The sequence below is a fragment of the Phaethon lepturus genome, unplaced genomic scaffold (assembly GCF_000687285.1).
Source record: "Phaethon lepturus isolate BGI_N335 unplaced genomic scaffold, ASM68728v1 scaffold17869, whole genome shotgun sequence".
Taxonomy (NCBI): Eukaryota; Metazoa; Chordata; class Aves; order Phaethontiformes; family Phaethontidae; genus Phaethon; species Phaethon lepturus.
The window spans coordinates 12,628-37,691 of NW_010565718.1; the positions used below are offsets into that span (position 1 = coordinate 12,628).

At 47.5% G+C, this 25,064-nt stretch overlaps 1 protein-coding gene across 1 annotated transcript in view; it reads left to right on the forward strand.

Moving 5' to 3' along the window:
* Positions 1 to 1,108: 1,108 nt before the first annotated feature.
* LOC104627154 (calcium-dependent secretion activator 1) overlaps positions 1,109 to 25,064 on the forward strand; it is a gene marked incomplete at both ends in the record, with an annotated part of 77,765 nt that continues 53,809 nt past the window's right edge. Inside the window, 2 exons of the mRNA XM_010295270.1 lie at positions 1,109 to 1,222; positions 5,698 to 6,030. Coding sequence (XP_010293572.1) covers positions 1,109 to 1,222; positions 5,698 to 6,030 — 447 coding nt within the window. The remainder of the gene's footprint in view (positions 1,223 to 5,697; positions 6,031 to 25,064) is intronic.

Genomic DNA, 25,064 nt, shown 5'->3' on the forward strand with positions numbered 1-25,064 from the left:
ACTTTTGGTCATTAGTTAATAGTTGTCCTAATTCTTACCGCTGTTTTTTCCCTTTAAGTTTGAAGTTGTCATATATACAACTTGTTTGCTTCCTTCTCTTTTGTCTAAATTAATTCTTATCCTCAAACCTGAAGTAGTCCCATGGTAGATCAGGCACAACTACATTTAAATCCTTGCAGCCCTTCAGCATGAGTGTTACCTGCATCTTAAGATGTTATGCTGGTATTGTTGGTACCTGACTTGTGTGCCTGCTGTGACTTTGTCTGCACTGCAAGCTGAAGAGGTGGGATTTTTTAGCTTTATCTGTTTTTAAACTGACAGAGAAATTGGCAAAGTAATGGCATGTTATCTTAGAAGGCTGGAATAAACCCTTGTAAACTTGCTATTGATGTTGTTGTGCCAAAATTAGAACTGTCTTGTAAGCTATACCAGCTGTATACTGGACAGAAACCATTTTGAGTAGCAAAGAGATGACAGAGAAAGTCCTTGCTTGGATAAGGAGAACAAGTTTGCCCTCATATGATTTCTTTGGCATTAAATGGCATTAAATTCTTTCACCACTGGTCCTGAATGTTTTTTTTATATGTGACAAGACGAAAGAAGTGAGCAAGGAAAAAAAACAACCCACCAAACAAAGACAGACCAAAGCCCCAGAGTACTGATGAGTGCTGTCTTCAACAGCCAGCTTGCAAGGCTTCCTGTTCGGTGATGAAACCTCATCTTCTGAAGGGGAGGAGAGGCTAAATGGGGAAGAAATTGCACTGAAACGGTCTATTCCAAGCATGCCCACAGCACCTTGCTTTTGACTTAGGTGTACCTGGAGTGGCAAAAGTCTTGTGTGCGTTTTGTGGTGGCAGAGTTGTTTAGAAATGATGTTCAGGGTGGTTTTAAGTGCTCATGATGCTTAAATGAACTTGCCAGGGTAAAGAGTGCGTGTGCGTGTGTACCCACACGTGGCTGATTCATCATCTATTGCTGCTGTCCCCAAAGGAGAGCAGAGGTGCACATCATAAACACCTCGATAAGATATTGTGGAAGAATTAGTGGGTTTTTTTCCTCATACATAAACCATTCTTGACTTATTTTCTCCTTTTGGCATGTTTTGCAGATAAGTAAGCAGCAGCTCCAGACAATCAAAGATCGTTTCCAGGCCTTTCTCAACGGAGAAACCCAGATTGTGGCAGACGAAGCATTTATAAACGCTGTCCAGAGCTACTACGAGGTGAGGAGAGACAATGCAATATTCATATGAATGCCTGTTCTCACTCCTATTCAACAGACGGAGTCGAATTCTGAACTAATGGATTGTCCTTTATTCAAACAGCACACAACACAGGCAAATGCAGGGTTTCTTCCGTCTGATGTCTGGTACGTCACAAAGTTTGTGAGGTTCAGGGATTGAACATGCAACCATATGGAAACTGTGGCAACCCCTACACCGTGGTGTATCCTACAGCTTGGTTATGGGGAAGATCCCCCTTCCTTTAAGCTGAAAAATGTCTTCCTGATACTTTTAAACAGTGTACTCTAAAACAAGGAAGATGGCACAATATAAAATAAATGTCATGTGCTGCCTATGAAAAATACCAAGAGAAGACTGGGCAGCACGTTCAGTTTTTGCTGAAGCTTTAGACACAATGCAAATTGACTTTGGGATTTTCAGCAAGAATCTTGTCTTTTCTCTTTGGTATGACAAGTGCTGTAAAGCAAAGGGGAGGAAGGGGGATGTACGAAACTAGATAGTACCAAAGAACATGAAGCATCATTCATAATTGTGCAAAAGAATAATTATGCATGTCTGTCTTTTTGTACCTCCTTGTATGCAGCCCTTAATGCTGCCTTTCATATCTTTTCTCAGAAGGAAGGAGCTTCTAGTTTTGAAGTAAATCAGTGCTTGTGATTTGTATGAGGAGCGTCGCTTATTTTTTTGCTAGCTTTTCTGCAAACCATTTCTCTTTTTCCCTAAAGCTATTCTGTCATAAAAGGTGAAGATTGCCTACATAAAATATTTCTCTGGAAATGGAATCTAAGAGGGGACCAAAATCAGATACTAAAACTGAAGAGAATTTTAACTCTATAAAAATGGCAGCAGCTGCTTCTGTGTAAGGAAAGCACAAATTATCTCTGGATTAACTCTATTAAACTGGCCTAGTAGTTACTGCTCCATCATTCTCTGTACAGGAAGGAAGCTGAGGGTAATTTACATCTCTTATCAGAAAAGAAATTGCCAAAGGATCATCAGTTTATCACAGCTTCACTAAACAGATGCTCTCAGAGAAATTTTTCAAGATGGCGTAAGCTGCGTTTTGGGACGCAAGAGCAGCGTAATCTGTGCAGATAAGACTATTGGGCAGGAAAAGGAAACTGCTTAAGAACAGGTAAAATACATCCCTGTTTCACCGGTAGGTCTGGCTGAAAGCGTGTCCTGACCAGCTCTAGAAGTCCTGTGCTGTATAATTAACCCAAGCAATCAAACTTACAAAGAGCAGCTGATCAGCACGAGAAGTCTGCAAACCCCATGTCTTCAGTTCAACCGGACACTCACTGGCTCTGTCCTGCTTAAAACAGGCCACAAAAAGCATCATGGGTCACTCTGTGTCCTTTAGCGCAACTTTTTCTTCTTTTCAACTGTTGGTCTCCTTTAATTTACCGCCACGTACTTTCAGCTTCGGCGCAGCTGCAGCACGGCTGCGTGTCTCCTGCCCGGCACCACCTGCAGCGGCACAAGGCAGAGCCTCGCCGCAGAAAGCCTCTGCCCCGTCTCCATGCCCGAGCAGCGTTCCCCGCTGATGGTGCTCCTTCCTCCCTTCGCTGCGGAGAGGTGCCCGCCTTGCTTGGGCCACGGTGCAATCACAGCAGGTCCTGCTTATCTCAGGATTGTGCAGTTCATTGCCCCTTGGATAGATGCTATCTAGAAATTGGCCTTTAGGTACTGACTTATAAAGCTGCATGATGGCTTGGAAAATACTAAAACTTGTTTTTTTGCTTAGCTGAAACTGGCTGTCTTTGTGCAGAAACACCATGGCTGGTGTTTCTGAGGGGTCCACTTACAGAATAGGTTCATTACCTGGGGAATGATTTTTATTTATTTTTTTTTAATTGAGAAAGAAGGTGACATTGTAGGTCAGGAATGCATTTGCTCTTGCCCTGAATGTGTTTGCGTGGCCACATTCTGCTGTTAAGTCTTCTGTCAAGGGGTAAACGTGTGGTTGTCAGTCTTAGACTAGTTCACAGGCTGCTATCAAATTAAAAGATTGAGTGATCTGAGCAGGCTTTGCTGCTGGTCTGCAAAGCACCGCTGTGCCGCCAGGAATGCTGCAGACCCACGTGTGCGAGACAGGCCCAGCACACTCTAACAGACACTCCAGGAGAGCTTTTCTCATGTCCTTTTACTTGTAATGAGTAAAGCTTCGTCTGTCAACCAGTGCTTTACGCAGTAGTCCCTTCAGCGGGTATTATGGAAATGCTTTGTGAGACCCATTTCCACTCTGCTGTGGGCAGACAGGGCCAGGGCCACGCGTGACATGGGGGGCTCATCTGTGGACGTGGCAGGAGATGCCCGACCCGGCTCACAGAGGCCAGTTCTCTTCTGCACGCGCCAGTGTAGGCACCCGCGCTAGGATTTCCTGATTCTTCCAGCAGTTCTTGACTCCTGGCAGTCCTGCTAGGCGGTCTTACAGCTGGGTAGTCACCTGGTATTTTCTAAAGAAAGCAGCTTGCTCTGCGGGACAAAACACCTCTTTTACCTTTTTTTATCTTCCTGTTTCACGGTCTTTTTCTGCCGCTTCGTGCCTGACTAGCGCTGCCCCGCGCCTGCCGCCTCGCTGCCGCCGCAGCCCTCCTTTCCTCTGCTGGCTGCTGCCCCGCACCCGGGGAGGGTAAGTGGGGGCTGAGGGGAGACGAGGACTCGGAGTCCTCTGCTCGCAGTGCTGTCACCCCTCCGACGGGGCGAGGACCACCCGATAACAACAGCCGCTGGTGCCAGCGGGGACGGGGAGTCATCAGAGTTGTTGCACAGGGTCAAGCCAAAGGCGCCTGGAGCGGATGGTTAGAGAGGGGACGTGGGAGCCGAGGATGCCGCAGCACGGCCGTTTGCCGTGACCTCCCGCCATTTCCAGCAGTCAGTGTGCTGGGGACTTCCTTGGCTGCACCGGCAGCTTGGATTTTGATAGCTCTCGCTTATTACCTAAAAGCACCTGCGCACACCCAGGGTGTTATCAGTCATATTTAAGCTCTGCAAGGAAACAAAGTGTGTGCTGGTGTCGTTTCAGCATGGACCGAAATGGCTGCTGGTGGCATCCTGCCTGACTCGTCTGCACGGGGAGCACTCCCCAGCACAGTCATGTTGGAAGGAAATAGCCCAGCTCTTCCTCAGCAGCTTTTCTGGGCAGGTCCTGGAGCAAAACCTGCTACCACTGCTGACAGATGCCTGTGCCATCAAGCATCTGGGAACACGGAGTGCCACGATTCTGAGTGGTATAAAAAAATCTGCCATGTCCTTAGGTCATCCTCAAGGTCTTTAATTATTGAGAGCTGACAGATACACCCTGGTGCTGGCACAGCTTCTTCCCAGCCTGCTGCATTCATCCGTTCTCAGTGTCGTTAATAAAACAGCAGTTCTTGCTGGGCGTCGATTGCTCTCTTGTGTTCAGGGCTTGTGGGAGGAGAGCCAACACAATATCTCCCTGTCCCTCTCTCGCCCTTCAGCTCTGTGTTGCTCCCATGGCATCTCCTGGTCTGCAGAGGTCTGGTATATTTTGACCCTCCTGCTGCTCTTGCAGTGGGAAGAGCATCTTCATCAAACTTCCCTCCTGCTGTCAGCGTCCCTTGCAGGAGGCTTATCTCTGCAGAGCCTTCCCAGGCAGCCTCAAGCCGTGCTGAACCATCCTGTGCCGAACCTGGAAGGGATTTGGCCTGGTCCACCTGTAGCCATGCCACCTGTTAGTGATCTGGGTTGTCTTGGTGTTTACCTGTCAGTTTGCAAAGATCAGGCCATTTGTCCTTATTCTTTCCTGGGACGCTTTAATGGTGCTCTTGCAGTGCTGGCTGCCCAGGTTGGAAAGACCAGGGTATGGGAGAAGTGGGGACGGACATGTTGTTTAACTGAGGGTAACATTAAATTAATTAATAATGCCATTCCTGTCACCTTGTGACAGCAGGCCAGTTTGCAAAGATCTCCTCCAGTATAGTAGATTAGTGTAAGCCTGGTCCTTGCGCTGATCAGAGGTTTCCCAGAGGCCTGGCGACCAGGATAAACGTGATGCAATGCTGCTGGCTTCAGCAAGATGACTGGGCTCCCTCTAACAAGGCAGAATTTGGCTAGGTGAATATAGTTGTGCAATAACTTCCTTATTAAACCATTGGATAGAACAAAATACAATCCTGCTTTCCCAAAGGGCATTTATGTATCTGGTGAGGTGTGACCACAACATCACATCAAGTCCTAATTGCATCAAAATGTTCCATTTTAGCAGATGCAAAGCAGAAGCTTCACCTTGATTTCATTACTCTTCCTAAAGTACAGCTGAAACCTCTGTCCATCTGGCAACATGTGGTTGTTGAGTGAGGAGTTGGAAAATGTACTGGAAGCCAGCTAGCGGCCTTCCCAGCAGTGAAACCATGTTTTGTGGTACTTAAGGATGTTTTTTTGGTTTTTTTTTTTAACTGACACCATTTGAAGTCACCTCTTTATTGCAGGTATTTCTGAAAAGTGACCGCGTTGCTAGGATGGTGCAGAGCGGAGGGTGCTCAGCAAATGACTCCCGGGAGGTCTTCAAGAAGCACATTGAGAAGAGAGTGCGCAGCCTGCCAGAAATTGATGGCCTCAGCAAGGAGACAGTCCTGAGCTCTTGGATGGCAAAGTTTGATGCTATTTACCGCGGGGAGGAGGATCCTCGCAAGCAGCAGGCCAGGATGACGGCGAGCGCTGCCTCAGAGCTCATCCTCAGCAAGGAGCAGCTCTACGAGATGTTCCAGAACATTTTGGGGATCAAGAAATTTGAGCATCAGCTTCTGTACAACGCATGTCAGGTAAGGTCCTTCTCGCAGGCTGGATGGGAATGGAAGGGGTTTTCTTGGGGAAGAGCCTGCTAGTGGGAAATACTTCTGTTATGAACCAGAAGCTTTGGGTCTGACCAGACTGTTTCTGAGAGAACTTCCACTAGGGAAGGGGGTTTTGGTTCCTTGTGGGACTTCTGCACTGCCAGTTATGTTCTGGCTGTCCAAGTGGGCCTCCGTCTCTTGCTTATGCTTATTTTCTCTTGGTTGGTTGGTTGCTTACGGTTTTCTGCAGATGTTTTAGAAGGTCTTTTTATAAAGTTTTCTTTCCTGAAATCCCATAGGATTGTTGAGTTGGGAAAATTTTATTCTTCCAGCTCAGTGTCTGGATGAGCAGGTCTTTGGTGGTGCCTAAGTGGGCTGTTTTGCTATGACTTGTTTGCTTCACCGCTGTCACATCACCAACCTAAATGACGGAAGTACGTTCTTGCAGCCTGCAATAACCTTATTAGTACTTGAAGCTCAGATGCCCCCAGGGTGGATGCCGTATGCAAACTTGCTTAATGAGGTTGTACGGGCCCTCCTTAAGTAGAGGGAGCCTCTGTGGCCCCTGCATGGCCATGGTGGAAGGAGAGAGCATCCCAAACTCCCATGACCTTGGGGTGGCTCTGCTTGCACAATGAGTTCCCAGATAGATGAAAACCTTTCCCGTTCATCTCTTCTTTCCCCCCAGTAAGAGCCAGTTCCCCAGAGGCACGGAGCTGGGACTCTGCAGTGCTGCTTGCCTTTCCAGCAGCTCTTGCTGGGGGCTGTCGGTGGCTGTCCAGGCTGTCAATGACCCAGATTACGCTCTCCTGCTATCAGATAGAAATATCGCAGGCGAGATAAAGGATGTCAGAGGCATGGGGAGACTAAAGTAATGCTGTGGAAAGTTTTTGGAGGAGGGGCAGACCTCAGTCTCTTCCCCATAATTCAGGGGTTCAACTTGTTATTGAAATTAATATATTTGAGACCAATTCTGTCTGTCTTCTGTCTAGACATTTCCAGTTCTTTTCAAGACATAGAAAATGATGTTTGATTTTTTTTCTCCTGTAAAGGGCTTAATTGTCTTGCGTTTGTTCTTCTTCATCTCAGGCCTTTATGGCAGAGTGGAGAGAGGATAATAAATGTCCCTGAATAAGGCATGTTCATAGCAAAAAGGCAATAGCAAGGACTTCATTGGTCCTCATAAATGATGTTTACAAACCAGATTTCATGCCTCCATCCTCTGTCAGAGGACTTCTGTAAAATCAAAACCATAATCTTTTCAGTGATGTGTTGAGAGCTGATTCAGTTCTACTTTTTTTTTTTTTTTTTTAACTTAAACCCACTCAAGCCCCGTGCCTCTCATTCTCCCTTGGCCTGTGCTTGGCTAAGGAACTAGGGTGGTTTTGTGTGAGCGTGTGTGCGATCCTACCCTCTTGCTTTGTGGTTCCCAGTGATGCAGAAAACAGTATTTAATCATGGCTGCGTTGCTTTGTGAATGATCTCTGCTTATGAGAGCCTTTCTGGCTGACACCAGGCACCCAGTGGCTGCTCCCTGCAATTTGCCCTGTTGCATCGAGCAACCTGTTTCCTGCAGTAGGTCCTAGTTTTGCTCTGGAAGTGAAGGATTTAATTCTGGGTCTTTTCTAATACTCGGAGACAGCAAACCTGTAATTTAAGCTTTTAGAGAAAGACATAATTTCTGTTGAAAGCAAGTATTAGCACGGGAGTTGCTCTGTTTTTAATACCTGAATAGTGAGGATTAGCTATGCAGAAGGGAAAACCCTTTATACAAGCCATGGCTCAGAAAGCTGCAAGACCAGCAGTCATTCAGCCATTTGGTGTTTTCCTGGGGTACAGCGCGAGCGGTTACGGTGCCATGGTGCCAGCACAGTGGGGTGGAAGCCTGCCCCATGGGGTGCAGAGGTGGGAGCAGGTCGCTGCTGCTGTGGGCAAGGTGGCAGTGAGCACCCAGAACTGCAGGCTTTGCTGTGGGGACCCATGTTTCGGTGCTGCCTGTGGTCATGTCATCTGGGCTATACCAGAGGGATCTCTGCAGCTCCTCAGGCACCAGCAGCCACTCTGCACTTTAGTCTTGCCGTGAAGCCCCAAAATTGCTGTTGACTCCTACTCCGTCCCTCAGGGTCCCAGCCATCACTTGCAGCCGGTCTGTTGTAGGGTACAAAGTAAAACCTGTCAACTTAAAAATGTTGTTGTTTGCATATGGGCAGTTCTCATAGCTTGTATGGGGAATTCCCAGCACAAGTTGAAGGTGCACATCACTTGGCTGGCATGTTTTCTGCAGAAGAGCTACAGGGGAGAGTAGAAAACTATATGCAATGAGCAGTGATTGTCGGTAGCCTGCTCCTATAGCCCCATGAAAGCTTGCTCCTGATCTCTCATGACGAAGTGTTGGCATCAGCCCTGAAAGAGGAAATTTTTCCCTTTCCCTCCTAAACTTTAGTAGCAAATCATCTCCTACTCCAAAAGCTTTTGGTGCTCGCACAGGGCAGATTTCAAAGCCACAACAGCAGCTGGGTGCCTGATTGCTGCAGGCTGGAGATGCAAGTCAAGCCCTGGGCACTGCCCTTCATGCCTGGGAAACTCTTCCGTGCCGTAACCCCTTGGACTGTGCTGAGCCGCTCTGCACCAGCGGCATCTCCAGCGTGGGAAGCCTGACACCAATTAGGGAGCCAGAGGCACCTGCTGACGTTACGGCACTAAAACCAGAGGCAGAGAGAGAAGAATCTCGCGTACAGCACTGCAGCAGCCCGGATGGGCGCTGGGTAGGAGAGGACCCGGGGCAGCCGGAGGGGAGGAATGGCTCCCTGCTTTCGCACGTGCGCTATGGCCACGCGCACTATGGCCACGGCAGGGCTTCTGCAGGACTGCCTTCCAGCCGCTCGCTCTCCCCCCCGCCCCACTCTGCGTTTTCATAAATTTTCATTTGCCACATCTGCCTGTCTCAGTTTGACAAGCTGTCTTCTGTGAACACCTCTGTAAACAGGCTCTGCCAGCCTGCCCTGAAATCAGCAGTGAGCTCCCTTCCTGGGTGGGTTCGCGAACGCGCCTCAGCCTGCGCCTGCAGCCGTACTTGCAGCACAGAGCACACTCCTTGAGCTTTGTGGCACCACTCCCACAACCCCTAAAAATGGTCACTTATTTCCATTGTGCTGTCCTGTTTCAGTCCAGATTGCATTTCAGTCAGAGTCAGCCCAAGCAGTGCACATTTGCCTCCGTGTGAAGACACGCTGACTCTTTTGGTCTGACTCTTGACTCATCAGAGTTAATTGGAAGTACAACTTGAATCTTTTTCTTAATAATTTGATTGAAGCTTGTGTCGCCTGTTTCATAATAACAAAATATTTTATATATTCTGTTTGTGAATAAGCTTTAAGTAAAAGGAAAACACTGTCTGGCATTTTCCTGGATGTGCTGACATTATTATAATATTCCCAGAAACGCTGTGTGGGCTCAACTTGTGCACGTGTGGGTGATTAATACGTTTGCTTTCCTCCCTTAGGCAGCGCCTGGGCAGCTCATGCTGGAGCCCACCACAGACCCGGGCTTGGCAGCCCACCACGGTGCCAGCCCCAGGCTATGCACCGAGACTGAGCAAACCTCCCAAACAAATCTGGGGGCAATAACGAAGCTTAGAAAAGCAAAGCCGAGCGGCTTCTCCTGCTGCTCCCGTTGGCGGGTAGCGGAGGGGCCGGCTGGTCCGACGTGCTCTCCCTTGCTTTGGTGTGCAGGGTGAAACTGCCCCAGAGGCTGTGCAAGAAGGCAAGGGCTAACAAGAGTTGGCCTAGTCATTGTTCTCCTAAAGCATGAGCAGGAACGGTGCCGAGACCCCCAAACGCTTGCTTGAACTTCTCCTGAGGTCTGGAAGAAGGTGCTTTTCTCTGTGTGGCCTCCTGTTACGTCATACTCAGTAATTGCATAATGATTACATCACTGGGACTGTGTTTTCACTTCTGAAATAACATTTTGTTTGTGCAGAAGTAGGATGATTTCTAAAGGGATTGTTTTTTTAATACATATCCCCAGGTGGTATGAGATAAGTGTATTCTTAATGTGATAGTGGTGATATAGCAGGATCTGAGATAGCAAAAGGCATTGATGCAGTTGGAAAGGCTTTTAGGAAACAAAAGATGGGAAGTGATGTTGTAGCAGAATGGTTGTGGAGATATCTGTGTTGTTAAGCACAACCTCTGACTAGAACATTTTAAATAATACACAGAGGCGTAAGTTTTTTCCATAACACATGCTATGTGGCTTGATGCTTCTGCTCCACTGGAGTCAGCATGGGAACTGAGTGGGTCTGGCTCCAGCAGCAAGCTCTTCTGCTGCACGGGAGGCGTTGTGGAGGGAGAAGGATGTTTAAATCTGGGGTTTCTGGTCCAGAAGTCATTGGCAAGGCTTGGGTTTAGCTCTGCTGCTTTGTAATTAAACTGCAACTGTGTGAGAGTCATACAGGAGGTATTTTCTGTAAGTGTTGGGCAGTTCCAAACTTTGGTCTTTGCTGCAGTTGGTATTTCCTTGGGCATGAGCCCTGTATTTCCCACTGACCTTCACGACAGCTGAATTGCAGCAGCATCTCTGAAAATCAGGCTGTGGTGTTCTCCCTGTCTTGTTCTTCCCCAGCTGCAGGGCAGTGATTTACTTTTCTATCTCAAGCTGTGTTTGAAAGTCATTTTTAGCTACAGTGAGAAAAGAGGCAGCTGGTACAGTGCTGTTCAGTTAATCCCGCGGCAGCAGCTGATGTCCACACCAAACCTGTGATGAGCTCCACACTTCTGTCCTCTGCTTTGGAGGAAGCGCTGGACTCTTGGGCTGTACTGGCAGGACTGTCTCAATTCACAGGCCGCACCATCAGACTTTCTCTTCTTTCCTGGGCCTGAAGTGTCCCGTACACTGTGGCATTCATGTCCAAAATACCTGTGCTAAGCTTCTAATTTCATCTAATGCCCTTAGATCCTAGATTTGAAAACAAATAGTTAAATATATGCATGTCAAACCTGCTGAGCAATACTAAGTAATACATGGTCATGGTTTTTCAGCATCTGTTCCTCGCTGTCCAGGTAGAAGGTGAAACATCAGAGGAGCATGCACGTGTGGCTGGGCTACACCATAGACCAAGTCTCATCGCTGTCTGGCGGTTATTTCACGTAAAGGGATGAAAGCCTCTAACCAGTGCAATTGGAACTGTTTTGTGGGGCCTGTGATTTTAGCTAGGAAACATTGCAATCCAAATTTTGCTGACCAGAGCTGGCTTAAAACTAGAATTCACTGTTTTGACATTTATTTTTGCAGCTGAATTAGGACACACTGTCCAAAGGCTGACATTTCGCACAAAGCAGAAAGTTCCCCTGCCAAAAAAATTAGTTTCAGAAGTGTTAGCAGAAAAGGTATTTAGGATGTCTGTCCTGACTTAAATGTTTGATTTTTAGCTCAAGTCAGTATTAGAGATGACTCGCTGAGGTGGTGTCTCGCCTTCTGCCCCTCTCTCATCTCTGCAGTTCGGGTGGTTTTCCCAAACTTTGTTTCTTGACTCACTGAGGTACATTGAGCCCGTTACAGAGATGTGGCAGTGGTACTTGAAAGATGCAGCCCAAGTTAAGGCAGAAACAAGTAAGGACAGAAACTCCTGCAAGGCCCTGTAACAAACAGTTGGCTTGAAGGCTTAGGTGGCCTCAGGATAAATGTTTGGTTTGTGTGTGTCCTCTCCAAACCAAGTATTCCATGTAGTCTGTTGTCATGCAAAATTCCCAGCCATGCCTTGCGACGAGAATTGAGCCCAGGGTCGTTGTGCACAGCGTGGAGTTACCTGTCTGTGCACATCTGTGTCCTTTCACTTCACAGGCACAGGGGTTTAGTATCAGATCACTCCCTTCTCCCTGTTCATCACTTTTGAAGAACGCAAAGCAATTCCTTTTTATTCTAGCTTCATCTTGAAGCTCAATGCCTATGAAATGGCCACCTGCAGTTCGGGCGCTGGCTATAATGACCCCTCCAAAAGGGCTGGAGGTTTGCTTCAGCCCCAGAGCCCCTGCAGACAGACCGTCACGGGGGCGGCGGTGGTGAGCCGGGGCTGCTGCGGGCAAGGACCAACAAGCCTCCACGGGCTCCTCTTTTCCAGGGCTGGATACCTGGATGCTGTGGACAACCAGCAGCTTTGGCCAGCCTGGCCGTCTCCTTTGCAAATCCCCAGGGCACCAGCCAGACCCCTTGGCTTTTTCCCCCCGCCTCTGCCTCTTTCATGCCTTCAAAACACCTTTCGGTCGCGCTGCCTGTTTCCACACTGTGAATGTTATCATGTTATCCCCCCTGCTCCTTAAAACAAAGCCACCACCAATACAAAATGGGTTAAGGTGGTTTTGAGATGATCAAAAGCCTCAAAATCCATAAAGCATCATACTCTGTTTTCAGTAATTCAGTATTTATTTCCATGGAAACGGAAATGGCAGCCTGGAGCCTTCTGCAGGGTTGTAATTACTCCTGTAGCAGGCAGTGGCAGGCGCAGCAGGCCGCGGGCGGTGGCAGCCGCAGCATGCCTGTCAGGGCTCGAGCATCTCCTAAAGACGGCAGGGATTTAGCTCACGATGGGAAAGTGAAAGAGGAAAAAGTGTTGGGAAGTGAATGAAATTTCCCCCTTCATAATAACACGACATAGATACACATGGTCCTTCGATGGGGAGGGCGAATTGCCCTTCTGCGTCGGCTCAGGGTGCGATATTTTGAAGAATGACGTTGGCATGGGAGCGGAGAGAGGCCGCGAGGGATGGGGCAGGGCGGGTGTGATGTCCAGCTTGGCTGCCAGCCACCCGTTTGGGAGAGGTTTGCTGATGGAGATCACCCAGGAGGTACAGAGCGGTCCCCTACAGTGACCCTGCAGGTGATGCATCATTTAGTGTCTTTATAATTAAGAGCAGGAGTGGTGGGTGAGATGAGACATCTGTCTGCTCCAGCATCCAACACCCAGTCTCCTTCAGCATCCAACGGAGAGCTGCGGGGAAGAGCTCAGCCGGCCGGAGGGGGACGTGGCAGCAAGCGGGGTGGCCCTGCCAGCCTGGCAGGGTGCCACAGTGCTGCTGCTTTTGGGGGGAAAACGCAGCGGTCGCTCTCTGCCGGGGCGGGACACGCTCCCACGTGTCTGATGTGCATAGACACATAGGGACCTACGTGTACGTCCATTAGCTGTAGGATCAGCTTATGTTCTGTGCTGTTATGGTCTCAGAGAGCAATCTTGGCCCCTGTAATTAAATTTAAAGCAAATTAGCTCTTCTATTAAACAAAATAAATCTGATGTAGCCTAATGCTGTATTCTCTAGCAATGGCTGATCAATCGCTCCTGCAAAGAGCAGGCAAATGCTGCTGAGCAGATGGTCTTGGCTGAGGCATGGTCAATTAAACTAATTAAAGATGCTTTCATTTAATCAGAGGGTGTTTTAACCCTGTTAGCTGCCAGTTGGGGATGTATGTTTTCGTGCATTAGGAACGTGGAGTTCTGGCCCTACTGTGGACTTCTTCTGGTTTTACAGACCCTTTACAGAAACCAGGTTAGAGTGTGCATCTAAAGGGCAGATATTTAGCAGAGAAATTATAACGTCATGCAACAATCGTGGGGACTTGCAAGAGGAAAAATCAGTTGTTTTCTCCTAACACTAACTAGAGATGTTTATTAGACAGAAGAAGTCTTCTGCACTGAATTCTTCCCACGCTACCTCCTGCCAGCGTTCCCTTGGGGTTTAGGGGTGTGGGTGCCTCTCTGCAGCCTAGCAAAATGTCACTCGTTCCACCAAAACAAGAGGTGACTTTGTTACGGTGTGTTAAAGGGACAGAAAATGGTGTCAGCACATCCAGACAGGTTCTGAAGTGGAGGAGCAGCCTCTCTGCTGCCATGCAAAACATTTTGGCCCTCTGCCATGGGGTTCTGGAGACGGATTTAATTCATTACTTGCTGTAAAAGTCCACAGGGACTCTTCTGAACCAAAGCCCTGTTTTAGTTTGCTTAATAGAGCATTCTGTTGTTAATTGTCACAACTTGCCATTTCCTGTCCCCCCTTCCCATCTGCCGCGCTGCTGCCCTGCCCTCACTGTACAGGGTGACAGCACTCGCCAGCGAGGCAAGCGTGACCAGAGAGCTCCTTGGTCTAAGGGACAAGCATGCAAAATTATCTTAAGATGCGGCAGTAGAAGAGACTAAGGCATCCAGACCGTCAGTGACCCCCTCGCTGGGCGGCACCGAGGGGCTGCAGCACGCTGGGACCAGCGGTCCTCTGCATTTCCAGTGGCTAGTACAAATTAAATTAGAAGCAGTTGTGCTTTATCCAGAGGCCACGTAGGCAACTTCGCGCATCAGACCAGATCTATGCTGCTCCAGCAATATTGATCCCTGCAGGAATATTAGGGCTAAAGTCAGGATGATTGTCAAGATGTTCATCCTTTGTGAAATGCTTTTTATTCATCTATTTAGTGAAGGGTTTTTGTGGTGCAATATCAGCTGAATGCTCTTCATTGTCTGTGTGGACGGATTAATTTCCGCAGTTTTAAGGTTTAAATTGCCATCGAGATATCTCTTCAGTTTTATTTTTGTTTCAATTGGCCCATGGATACTTTTCATCATCTGCATTCATGCTGCTAAGGAATGCATAAAAAATAACCATGGTTACCTTATAAAATACCAATGACTTGACATTTTCAATCTACCTTAACCCCTCTATTTAGGGACTGCTAATTCTCTTATTTCACTGAAAATGTAGTTGTTGGCATGAGTGCCTGGCTGCTTAGTCAGATATTTTTTTTCCCATCACATCAGGATCCTCATTTCAAATGGATGTTTATTAATACAATTCTGTTTCCCTACCACCACCTCGCCTTTTGGAAGGAATAAGTTGAGCGGTGAATTCCTGGCTCTAGGTAGGAGCAACCGGGGAAGAGTACAAAGGATTGAAGTAACTGATGTTGTGCTGATCTGCTGATGCTGCCATTTGCAGACTAGCAGAGGTCTCTGGAAAGGGAAACACTTCGGCCCTGAGATTATTAACTGGGAGAGCTGTTCTGGTGTCTGCTGCATCTGCAGGTGCCTGGCTGCTTCCACCTTCGAGCTTTATTATAGGAATAGACCAGAGCAGAGGGGAGGGTCAGGAAGACTGTTCCTGCCACCGCTGTGCAGAGGGAGATGCTGAAGCAGTGGGGAAGGTTTTGCAGGAGCTACAGAAATAGGAAAAGTTCTTGAGCGTCATTAAATGTGACAACATTCGGGAATTATAGCTTGAAACCGTTTCGGTGCAGGTTTGGAATGGCACAAAATAGAAAACCCAGATGTCTTCCCTTTGTGTTGGCAGAGAGGAGACTGCTGATAGAAATGGGGGAGCAAGTGGGGAAGTTGCTGAATTCAGGGAAATGACTTGACAGTGAAAAACCCAAAGATCTCGTGGGGCACGTTGCCACTGCGCAGGGTGGCCCAGCCTCAAAACACCTGGTGGGTCTGCCCACGGAGAAGCCAAGCCAAGCATTGTCTATCACTGTGGGGCAGTAGCCAAAGGTGATACATGAAATCAGATGTTTATTGCTGATCTCCCAAAAAGCAACCTAACATGTAGCTGAGGTGGGTTGGAGGGCGGATTCTGAGTTGGGCTTCCACGTGGTCTGGTTTCTGGAGGTGGGATTCAACTCTCAAAATGCTGTGTTTATTTCAAGCAATCTTTTGCTGCCCTAACTCTGAATTCAGTGCAAGCTATCGTAAGTAAAACCCAGTTCCTCAGCATGTCCTGTGTTTTATTGGGAAAGCAAAAAGTCGCTCTTCCTCTTTGTCTTTCCCTCAACCAGAGATGGCGAGCAGAAGATGTGACAAAGCAATGACCCCACTGGGCCTCCTTTGGAGAAAGTAGTCCTGTTTCTCCTTTGAGCAGCATTTGTTCCCTGCAGTACACGTTCCTGCCAATCAGCCCAGGAGGCCCAGGGAGACAGAAGGGGTGTTATCCAGACCGCTCTCTTTAAGCAAGGAACTGCGAACTGCAAAAGAACCCATATGTGATGCTTATCTTAAGGAAGGCTGGAATACTTAATAAGACATAACTGCTGCACGACCCTGCACTCTTGTTAATGCCTCTCTTTCTCTTCCTTTTAACTGGAAATACAATGCAGCCGCTAGAATTTAATTTTGCATCTAGGTCTTTAAATCTCATTTGAATTCCACATGAAAACCTCAATGCTTTGCAGCACTTCAACCCTCACTCATGTATTTTATCACTGAAATCCTATGGTTTTCCTGGGGAACTTCCCGTGCCTATCTGATGAGCAAACTGGAAAGATACTGCAGTAGTTGCACATAGCAGGGGTTACACATGGTCATGCTGGAGGCTTGTTCCAGAGCTCCAGGGTCTTCATTTCAACCAGCAGTGTCTTGTCAGAGAACCAGGACTGGTTTTCACGGAGCTGTTCTAGCCTAATGTTACACACTACTCTTCCAGTTTTCTTTTTATCATCTTAAATAGAGAGATTATTCTTGTGACATACATCATCCACTAAGTGAATATTTTGAAAGTTCTGTATTAATATTTTACTGAGTTTTCTCTAATCTTATTTCTGAAAGATGTGGTTTCTCCAAGGCTGCGCCTACCCTTTTGCAATACATATTACAATCAGTATTCCAGAAAAGAGAATGATTTAAAAAAAAAAAAATGTTATTTGCCAGTCCTTTCCTTCACTCCCTACATTTCATCTTCAGACTACCAGTGTTTCTGTGTTACTTGACAAACGCTTCAGCTTGGGATGTGATAGACAGTGTCATTTTAATTCAGAAGAAACTTTGGGAGTCAGATGTATCAGGCCATGGAAAGTACTGCATGAATATAAAATACAGCTGGGTTAATCATCCAGTTTGCATCTAAAAAAATACCAAAATAAAAAAAAGTATAGGTATATTTCTTAAGAGAAATGAGGTGCCAAGAATTTTCTTCAAGAGGATATCAAAGCAGGTGCATATTTATTCCCACTGAGCTGCCTATAAACTGGGAACGGATCAACAAAGTAGATTTTATGCATTTCAAAGGCTCAGTCTCAATATCCCAAACTACAGGGAATGAAACTTATGCAAGCGCTGTTCCTTACCTCTATTTCAGTGTTGAGTTTTCATCTTTAATACACTATGTTTGTTTCTGGAACATCTGATTCTACTCGTGTTTTGTGAGAAATTGGAGTGCAAGTTCAGTAGGGAATTAGATGCAAGACAGCCTCGAATACAGCTTCTTATGTATTTAAAAGGCAGCTATAATATCTTAAAGTCATATAAAAACCATGCTGGCCTCCATTGCACAGACTTTGCTGTATAATGCGGGGTGGCAGTGATGTTTCCTAGCAGGAGTGGTCTGTGCATGTGTTTTTAATGTGTTGGAGCCTTTGGTCCAGTTCTTTTGTCTTTGAAATAGAAGAGACTAAGAACATGGGGAGGTGATAGCACAATATTCTTTGTCATTCACTGGGAAGTCTTTGTAGAAACGTCATTGTAACAAAAGAGAGAAAATGATTGCATCTCCCCATTTAACAAAGAGTATGATGGTGTAACGGCCATTCCTTCCAAAGAGTATTTTGAGATTAAAGGCAATATTGAGCTGAAGTTCCCCATGTAATGTGGGAAGACTTAGAAGGCAAGGGAGAGAGGCGTAAACCTCTTGAGCAGCCAGCTTGAAGTCAGACTTTAGGGGCACGTGTTGTGCTGTAGATGCTGTTGAGTTGGAGGCTGTTGATGTTACACATCGATAGCTATGGCAGGGAAGCGAGCAGAATTTCCCAGCGTGGCTATGTGTGAGCCCCAAGTGCTGGTGGCCCAGGAGAGCACAGTGTGGGATGGAGGTTGGAGTCTGAACCCCGTGGTGCTCCTGTGTCACTGGGCTCCTGGACCATGACCGGGTTCTGGGGCACAGGTGGAGCCGAGCTGTGTGCTTGTGTGCTCATGCTGGAGCCTTAAGCCTTCCTTAGAGCGTACAGACGAGTGGCCGGCTGAAATTACAGGCATTTCCCACAACAAAGGAGAACAAAGTGCAGCTGCATAATTTTGCTGTCCTCTGAGCATGCTGCCAGGGGAGTGAAGTCTGCTATGAAAAAAGGTGCTGAGGAGGAAGCAAGCACAGTGACCACAGTGAAGCGCACACAGACGTTGCCCAATGCCCTGCTGAGTTTTGGTTAAAAGTACCTACTCATTCTCATGGGTGTGGGGACATGCCCGATGCTCATTTCTGCATCTTGACTGACTACCACCTGTGTTTACAGCTATACTGGGAACAGCAGCAATATTGCAGGTCTCCAGTGTCGTTAGTCCACAGGAAGGGAAATTGGTCAAGATCTATACTGAGGGTATTTTGCTCCAGCTATCACCACCAAAAGGTAAAACATAGGACACAGAAAGCGAAATACCATGTCACCAACAAAGCTAGGAGATCTTGGTGGGTAACACAGATTGCAGGAGGATGCTGGCAGGAGGCATTGAGCGTAAGGCTTTACTCCTTGGCTATTCCTTAGCGGAAGGAGCATCAGTGAAGGGTTTCCTTGTTCCCAGGTTGAGAGGCATGAGCTGTTGGCTCATGTGGAGGGTTTTGCTAAACTTGACTAGCTTCTTTTGTGACCTAGCCAAGTCCAGAGACCACAGCGAGAAAGTCTCTTGGGTGATTTAAATTATAAAATTCTAATAGTAGAGTAATTAAATAGTCTCTTATTTGTTCTCGACAGCAGTCATTTATCCTGCTGATATTTCTGCCAGTTTGCTGGCGAGCTCGTGTTGTGCAACATTGGTGAAATGAGCTGCAGGCATGTGTTCAGCTGCCATTACCAGGATGCCCGCATGCAGAACCAAGACCAGGACTGATAAAATAGCTGCAAAACAGAGATGTAGTTTCACGGAGAAACTACTGACATGATAATTTTATTAAATCAGGTGAGGCCTGTTACATTTGACAAGAATGTTATTTGCCAAACACAGCATTTTGTGTTTTAAAATCACGTTAAAACCCAGTGCTCTTTATTTCTGATGCAGGGTGTAATATCAGCAACAGTTCCTCATCACTGTACCTGCTGTCTCCTTTAAGAGTCTCATTCCCTACCTTCTCTCCCCGTGCATATCCAAATTCTCAAAAATGTAAAATATCAAATAGCCATTTTTACTCACCTTCTCACTCAGTTCTTCATTCACCTTTTTGCTTCTGGATTTTCTCTTTGCTTGGCCTTTTTTTCCCTACCAGTGGATTTTGGCTGGGAACAGTTGCGCTCGGATGGTTAAGTAGCAACTGAGGGTAAATTAGCTGAAGGAGCTGTGGCTGCCACTGTCGAGATGATTCCAAAATAACTTTGTGGAGGGGAGCGACTGTCAGGTCAAACCAGAGCAGCACAGTTTGGATCTGCTTGAGGGGAACAGAGTTAGAGAGGACAATACAGGTCAGATTAATAGTAGAGCAATGCACTCTAAATACTGGTTTATATGCTATCAAAGATCTGTAATAAAAATGACCGTGACCGCTCATGAGTATGCAGCAGCGGTTTTTGGGAAAGGGTCTGCTTCAAACTCTGCGTTTCCCATGAAGATCTGCAGTACTCGTGATGAAGACTGCGTGGTTTCTTCAAGGTTGGTACAACAGCTTTCCTCTGGGAAGTCTCCGCTGACAGCATGGTCCTGAGCAAAGCGAGATGTTTGGCTAATTGATGTGCTGCTGTTCTGCGCCAGCACCACCTGGCTGATGGCGGGAGGTGACTCTGCTCCTTCCCCGGGCATCGCTTTTGCCAGCCAGGTAACTCCTGATCTTCTTTATTACCGCTTAACGTAGGCAATTGTTCAGGGTCATTTCTTGGTCAATCTGTTCCGCCGTTATGTACGGTGATTGCAAAACAGCTGAGGAGCAGCCAGCAGAAGTTTTATTTCTGTGGATGAAAACAGCCAAAGATACATTCAAGGAGATAATTGGGATCGTTAAATTTTCCTATTGTAATGCCAGTTGCAGTTTCATCCGAACAACAACAAAAAAATCTGTTTCCATCCCAAATATACAGGCAGAAATGCTGGTGCTGTAACCTCAGGGTATGGGCCCAATCTGAGTACTGTCATTAGTGATCTTGAGAAAGCCTGGTCTGCTTAGAAATAAGGATGATTTTCCAGATGACAACAAAATACATTTTGTTTGGGCCAGATCAGTGGTTACCGCTGTCACATGAAGCACCCTGGGAACCACCGCAAGTCAGTAACTCACCCTGATTTCTGGGAGAGTTGGTGTCTCATTGCCTCAGATTCTGTCTTGTCTGCAGTCAGGGTAGCGACAGATGCACCAGATGATTTAGGGAAGGGCAGCCCAGGGTGCAGGGGCAGGAGAGCAAGCACGTCTGTCTCCCTAAAGCTTAGTGCCATACCCGCACGACACAGCAGGAGGGAATCTCTCTCCACTGTTGCGTGAAATTACTGGATGCCAGACATCGATCAAAAGTAAATCACTCTTCAAAGATGGAAAGTTCGTAAGAACCGTTAATAACAAAATTCCTTCTGCGTGGAGGCTGCTGTGGGGGGGATGTCAGGCTGCTAGTGAGGGCTGCTGGTGGGCAGAGGAAAAGAAAAATGGGTCAAATAAAGTTCTGCTGGAAAAGGAGTAAATGCCCATTGATAGCATTAAATCAGATGTAACTGGAAATCATAGGGACAAATTCTGTTGGACGTGAAATGGCCCATCCCCAGCACGATCCCCGCAGAAGGGAGGAGCAGTGCTGGTACCACAGCTAACAGCAGATAACAGCAAGGGCTGGGCTCAGAAAAATTCACCAAGCAAAACAAAGTTCAGCATGAAATGGGAACATTGCCTTTCAAAAATGACACTAGCTGTCTGCTGGAGAGCTGTCTTCAGGCTGTAATGATTCCTGCCTTAAGATGGAGCAAAAACCATCCCTCTGGTCTGACGGTAGTCATCTGTGTGAGAGCTTTTCCAGCTGCCCTGGGATGTCTTGGTGTGAAACCTCCCCAAGCTGCCTCTCCTGGCGAGGAGGTGCGGAGGCAGTTGAACTGGAGATGGGGCCGGTCCTGCTTTGCTACGGCAGTTTGCCTACTCTGTTTTACAGCATCTGAAACAACTGTGCTACCCCTGCTTTTCTCAGGATGCAAGCCTGTAACCGCCAAGATAACTTTTGTCAAACTTTAGAGGAAGATCAGCTCCTTTCTTTATCCCCCACCCCCCTTTTTTTTTTCTGCTTCAGAAGAGACTCTGGAGAGGACTTACAGGGAAAGCAAGGGAGGAGGAAGTACAAGCTGTCATAAATAATGTTAAAGCAAGAGTCAGACTTGCAGTAAGGTAACAAGGTGCCAGGGAAGGTGGTGACTGAGTTGCGAAGGGTTTTTGAAGTGCTTGTGTATGATTGATGCCTTGGGGGCATCAGCTGAGGGATCTCGGGGTGGGGGGGGTAAGGGAGGAGTACAGGATGCAGCCACAGCAGCGTGAAGGTTTGGCTCTTGCAGGAAAGCATGAAAGAAGAGCCAGGCTTTGAAATCTGTGCACGGAGCCATGAGGAAGGCAGGGCCAAAGGTGAAATGAAGACTGTAGGACTGAACAACACAGAGGAAGAGCATGTATCTCCAAAGACAGAGTGAAGGGGAAGAGTGCTGAAGAAGGGATGAGGGGTGAGGAGGATGTTTTGGGATCTGGTGAGTGTAAGTCGGGGACTAGCCACCCTGTGGGATGCTGAACAGACTGCAGATGGTTTGACTTTCAGAGCAGCCTGTGAAAAAATACTGTGAGGGCAATTGTGCATGAATGAGTCTGAACTCATGGACAATGCTGTAGCTACAGTGGCTACTCAGGTCTTGGCAGATAAGCAGAGGAGCCTCGGGAATCATTGGGGGATACCATTATCCTTCTATAGGGCAGCAGAAAGACCTCTGCTATTTCCAGATAGTGTAACAAAGCTGTAAAAATGTGTTGGAAAGGTCTTGGGAGTCATGTGGAAGGATAAGGAAGGACTAACAGTGTGGCTTACCTGGGAAATGGTCCCAAGTAATTTGATCTGTTTGCAAATGTATTAGAGCAATCTTTAACCGTGGGTGTACAAGTACAGTAAAACTGCGGGATCAAAGCGGACGCTGTCGGCTGCGCTTCTGATAGTCAGGGCTGGGAGAACTGGGCAAAGGTGGTGACAGCCTTTGTCACAACAAAGGATACAGTGGATATTTTTCTATCAGATAAGCTCGAGTTTGAATGGAAGGTACGGCCTTAACATAGCAACTGTAGGCTGATTTTTACTACGTGTGTACAGGAGATTGCACGGGAAGGGGCTAATAGTTCATTTTGGACTGGGAGCCCATCAGCCTCATGGCTGGGCAGGTTTTGGACACCGTGAAAGTATCAGCATTATTGCTGAATATAGAATCAAAATAGTTCAGTCATTTAACTGAACTCTGCCCGAGCTGGTTATTTCATTTTAGTTGGCAGCAAAGTTGCGGTGGGTTCTGAAAAGAAGCCCTGCAGCCAGACGGATTGGAGCTGCTCCCTGGTCGCCCGCAGCCAGAAGCCTTATGGAAATACCCGGGTCAGGATGCAGGACGGGGACGCACGGAGCGCTCGGTGCTGCCTGGCAGTGCAGGTGAGGGGGTGGCAGATGAGGGGACGCTGCTTTGCCAGAGGAAGTTTGTTACAAATTCCCATCTGCTCGGAAGCAGAAGCTCTAAGGTTTGTGCTGTGCAAGTAATTATTTGTTATACATTTTTAAACATGAAATCTAGTCCAAATGGCAAATATTTTTAGCAAATGTGGTTGTACAGTTAAGAAAGCTGCCAGCAACATAAACCTGAATAACTCTGCATGATGATCGGGGTGGGGACGGGAGGCGATTGCCTTCCCCTCAGCGCCAGCCTTGCAAACCAGCTATTGCACGAGGTGTCGCCTGCGCCGCTCCTGGAGGGCACTCGCGAAGAAGGTGGTTCACAAAGAGCGGCGGCAGGTTTGTGCCGGGTTTCTGTTTGTCCTGCTAGCGGTGGCAGGGAGCACGGGGAGGTGTGCTGGCGCGGCCGGGCGCCCTGCGAGCAGGACTGCAAGCGGGCATCGCCGCTGCCGCCTCTGCCTCAGCGCCAGCAGTTGTTCTCGCCTGCCAGGCGAACGGGCTTAGCTGGAGAGGAAGAATAAATAAAGAGAAGGATTTTCTGCTTTGCCCGTTTTCCTCTCCCCACGCTTAGGCACTCGTTCCCTCCTCAGCTGGTCTCCTGCTCACATGAGGCAGCATCTCGCAGAGCTGGCTGCTTTCTTGCCAGGTCCATTCGTTTTACCTGCACATCTGGCACAGCTGGGAGGTGTTCAGCCGGGTGTGAAAATGGCTCCGGAGAAGATGAGAGAGGATTGCTGATTTCCTCCTGATGGAATACGGAAAAGGCAATCTCACATATCTCGGTTTTCAACAAAAGCATCCCATGGAGCGAGCCTGCACGTGGTTTGTAACGTAGGCAGATTTGAGATGAATGAATCGTTTTTCAGGTTTTCAAGGAACTGGTTGAGTTGTTTCAGCAATATTTTACTGTCCACTCTAACTCCCTCTCCCCCCACCAAAGAATGAGAGAATGGGTTTGAGATGGTTCTAAGCATTTTAGAAACAGAACAGCTTAGATTTTTTAGATTGCAGAAAATCTGGTAAGGAAAACTGAAAAAGAATGCTTTTTGAGGGAGTGGGATCCGTTGTGAATTTTGCTCAGCCTGTAAACCAAATGGATCAGTTAATTCTCTCAGCTTTCATGCAAGGTCACAGCATCAGCCTCAGCTGATTCCCTTGCATCTGCGAAGCAGCACAGGCAGGTATTAGAACATTTGCCAGCTGTGCCAATTCCCAGCAAGAGGTCCATCGCTTTCCTCCACCTTCCTTAATGTCTCAGAGCATTGGCTGTCAGTCCTTTTGGAAGCTGCTTTTTCCTGTTGTTTTTCCCCATAACTCCAGCTGGAGGGAGAGAGGGACGCAGGGGAGCTGCCTTTCTGCACGGGTGTGCAGCCAGGGAGCAATCTGACCCTGCGGCTGGTTGTGCAGACATCTTATTTTTATTAGTGCCCTGAGCACTGGTTTCCTCCTATTAATTTCCATAGGTCTGCTTTAACAAACCACTTGATTAATAATAAGAAATGGAGGGAAAGAATTTCAGCTGCAGATTCCATACGTGTGTCTTCCTGTGGTTTTATAGCCAGCAGCATCTGATGGTACCTTCATTTGAAGTAACAGGGTGGCTCTAGCAGTGCAATTTTGACCTGGTTACAGAGCAGAATGCAAAAAAATCTTTGTCCTTTGAGAATGCTTCAGGCATTGCTTTTCTCTTTAATCTCTTCATTGGTGTTTTTTCTTAATATCTAAAAAGAACCGCAGGTACTGATGCTGTGGACCTGCAGTCACAGTTGCACTGAGGCTCATGGCTGGATTCCAGATGCATATTCAGCACTCTCTTGCATGTCCTTTCTGCATATGAAGTGTGTTGCCCTTGGTGCAAACTTAAAGGGAAGACTGAGGGTAGAATACAGATGAAATGGGATCAGAGAGCAGGTTATCACCTTATGTTTGCAACGCACTGCAGTTCAGAAAGCAACAAGAGACCTCAACAATAGCGGAGACTATACTGCCGTACTCTCAGCGTCCAGTGTATTTTCCCTAACTCTGTAGGCAACAGCCTCCTGCCCTGGTAACAATTTCAAAGGGAATTGGTCATGCCTTGCTGAATGTAGTTCAAAATAAACCGCATTTCCTCAAAAAGCAGGAGATAAGAGTGCTCGTTGCAGAGAACCTGTCTGGAAGAGTTACCCTGCAGCTACAGTGAGTCCTGACCCACCACCCAGCCCACGTCCCATCCTCAAATCGATCATCTTCTGTTCATGAAACTCTGCTGCGGAGGACTCTGCCTTCTCCCCCAGCATCCCAGCCCTGTCCCTGCCTGCCCTTCTGGGGCAGGGTGCCCCTCTGCAGTTTGTGGGTGGTGGGTGCTTCTCCCTCTTCTCCAGCTGTGTTGCATCCTGGCATGTGCCAAACCTGAGGTAGTCCAGCCTGGGTTGGGATGA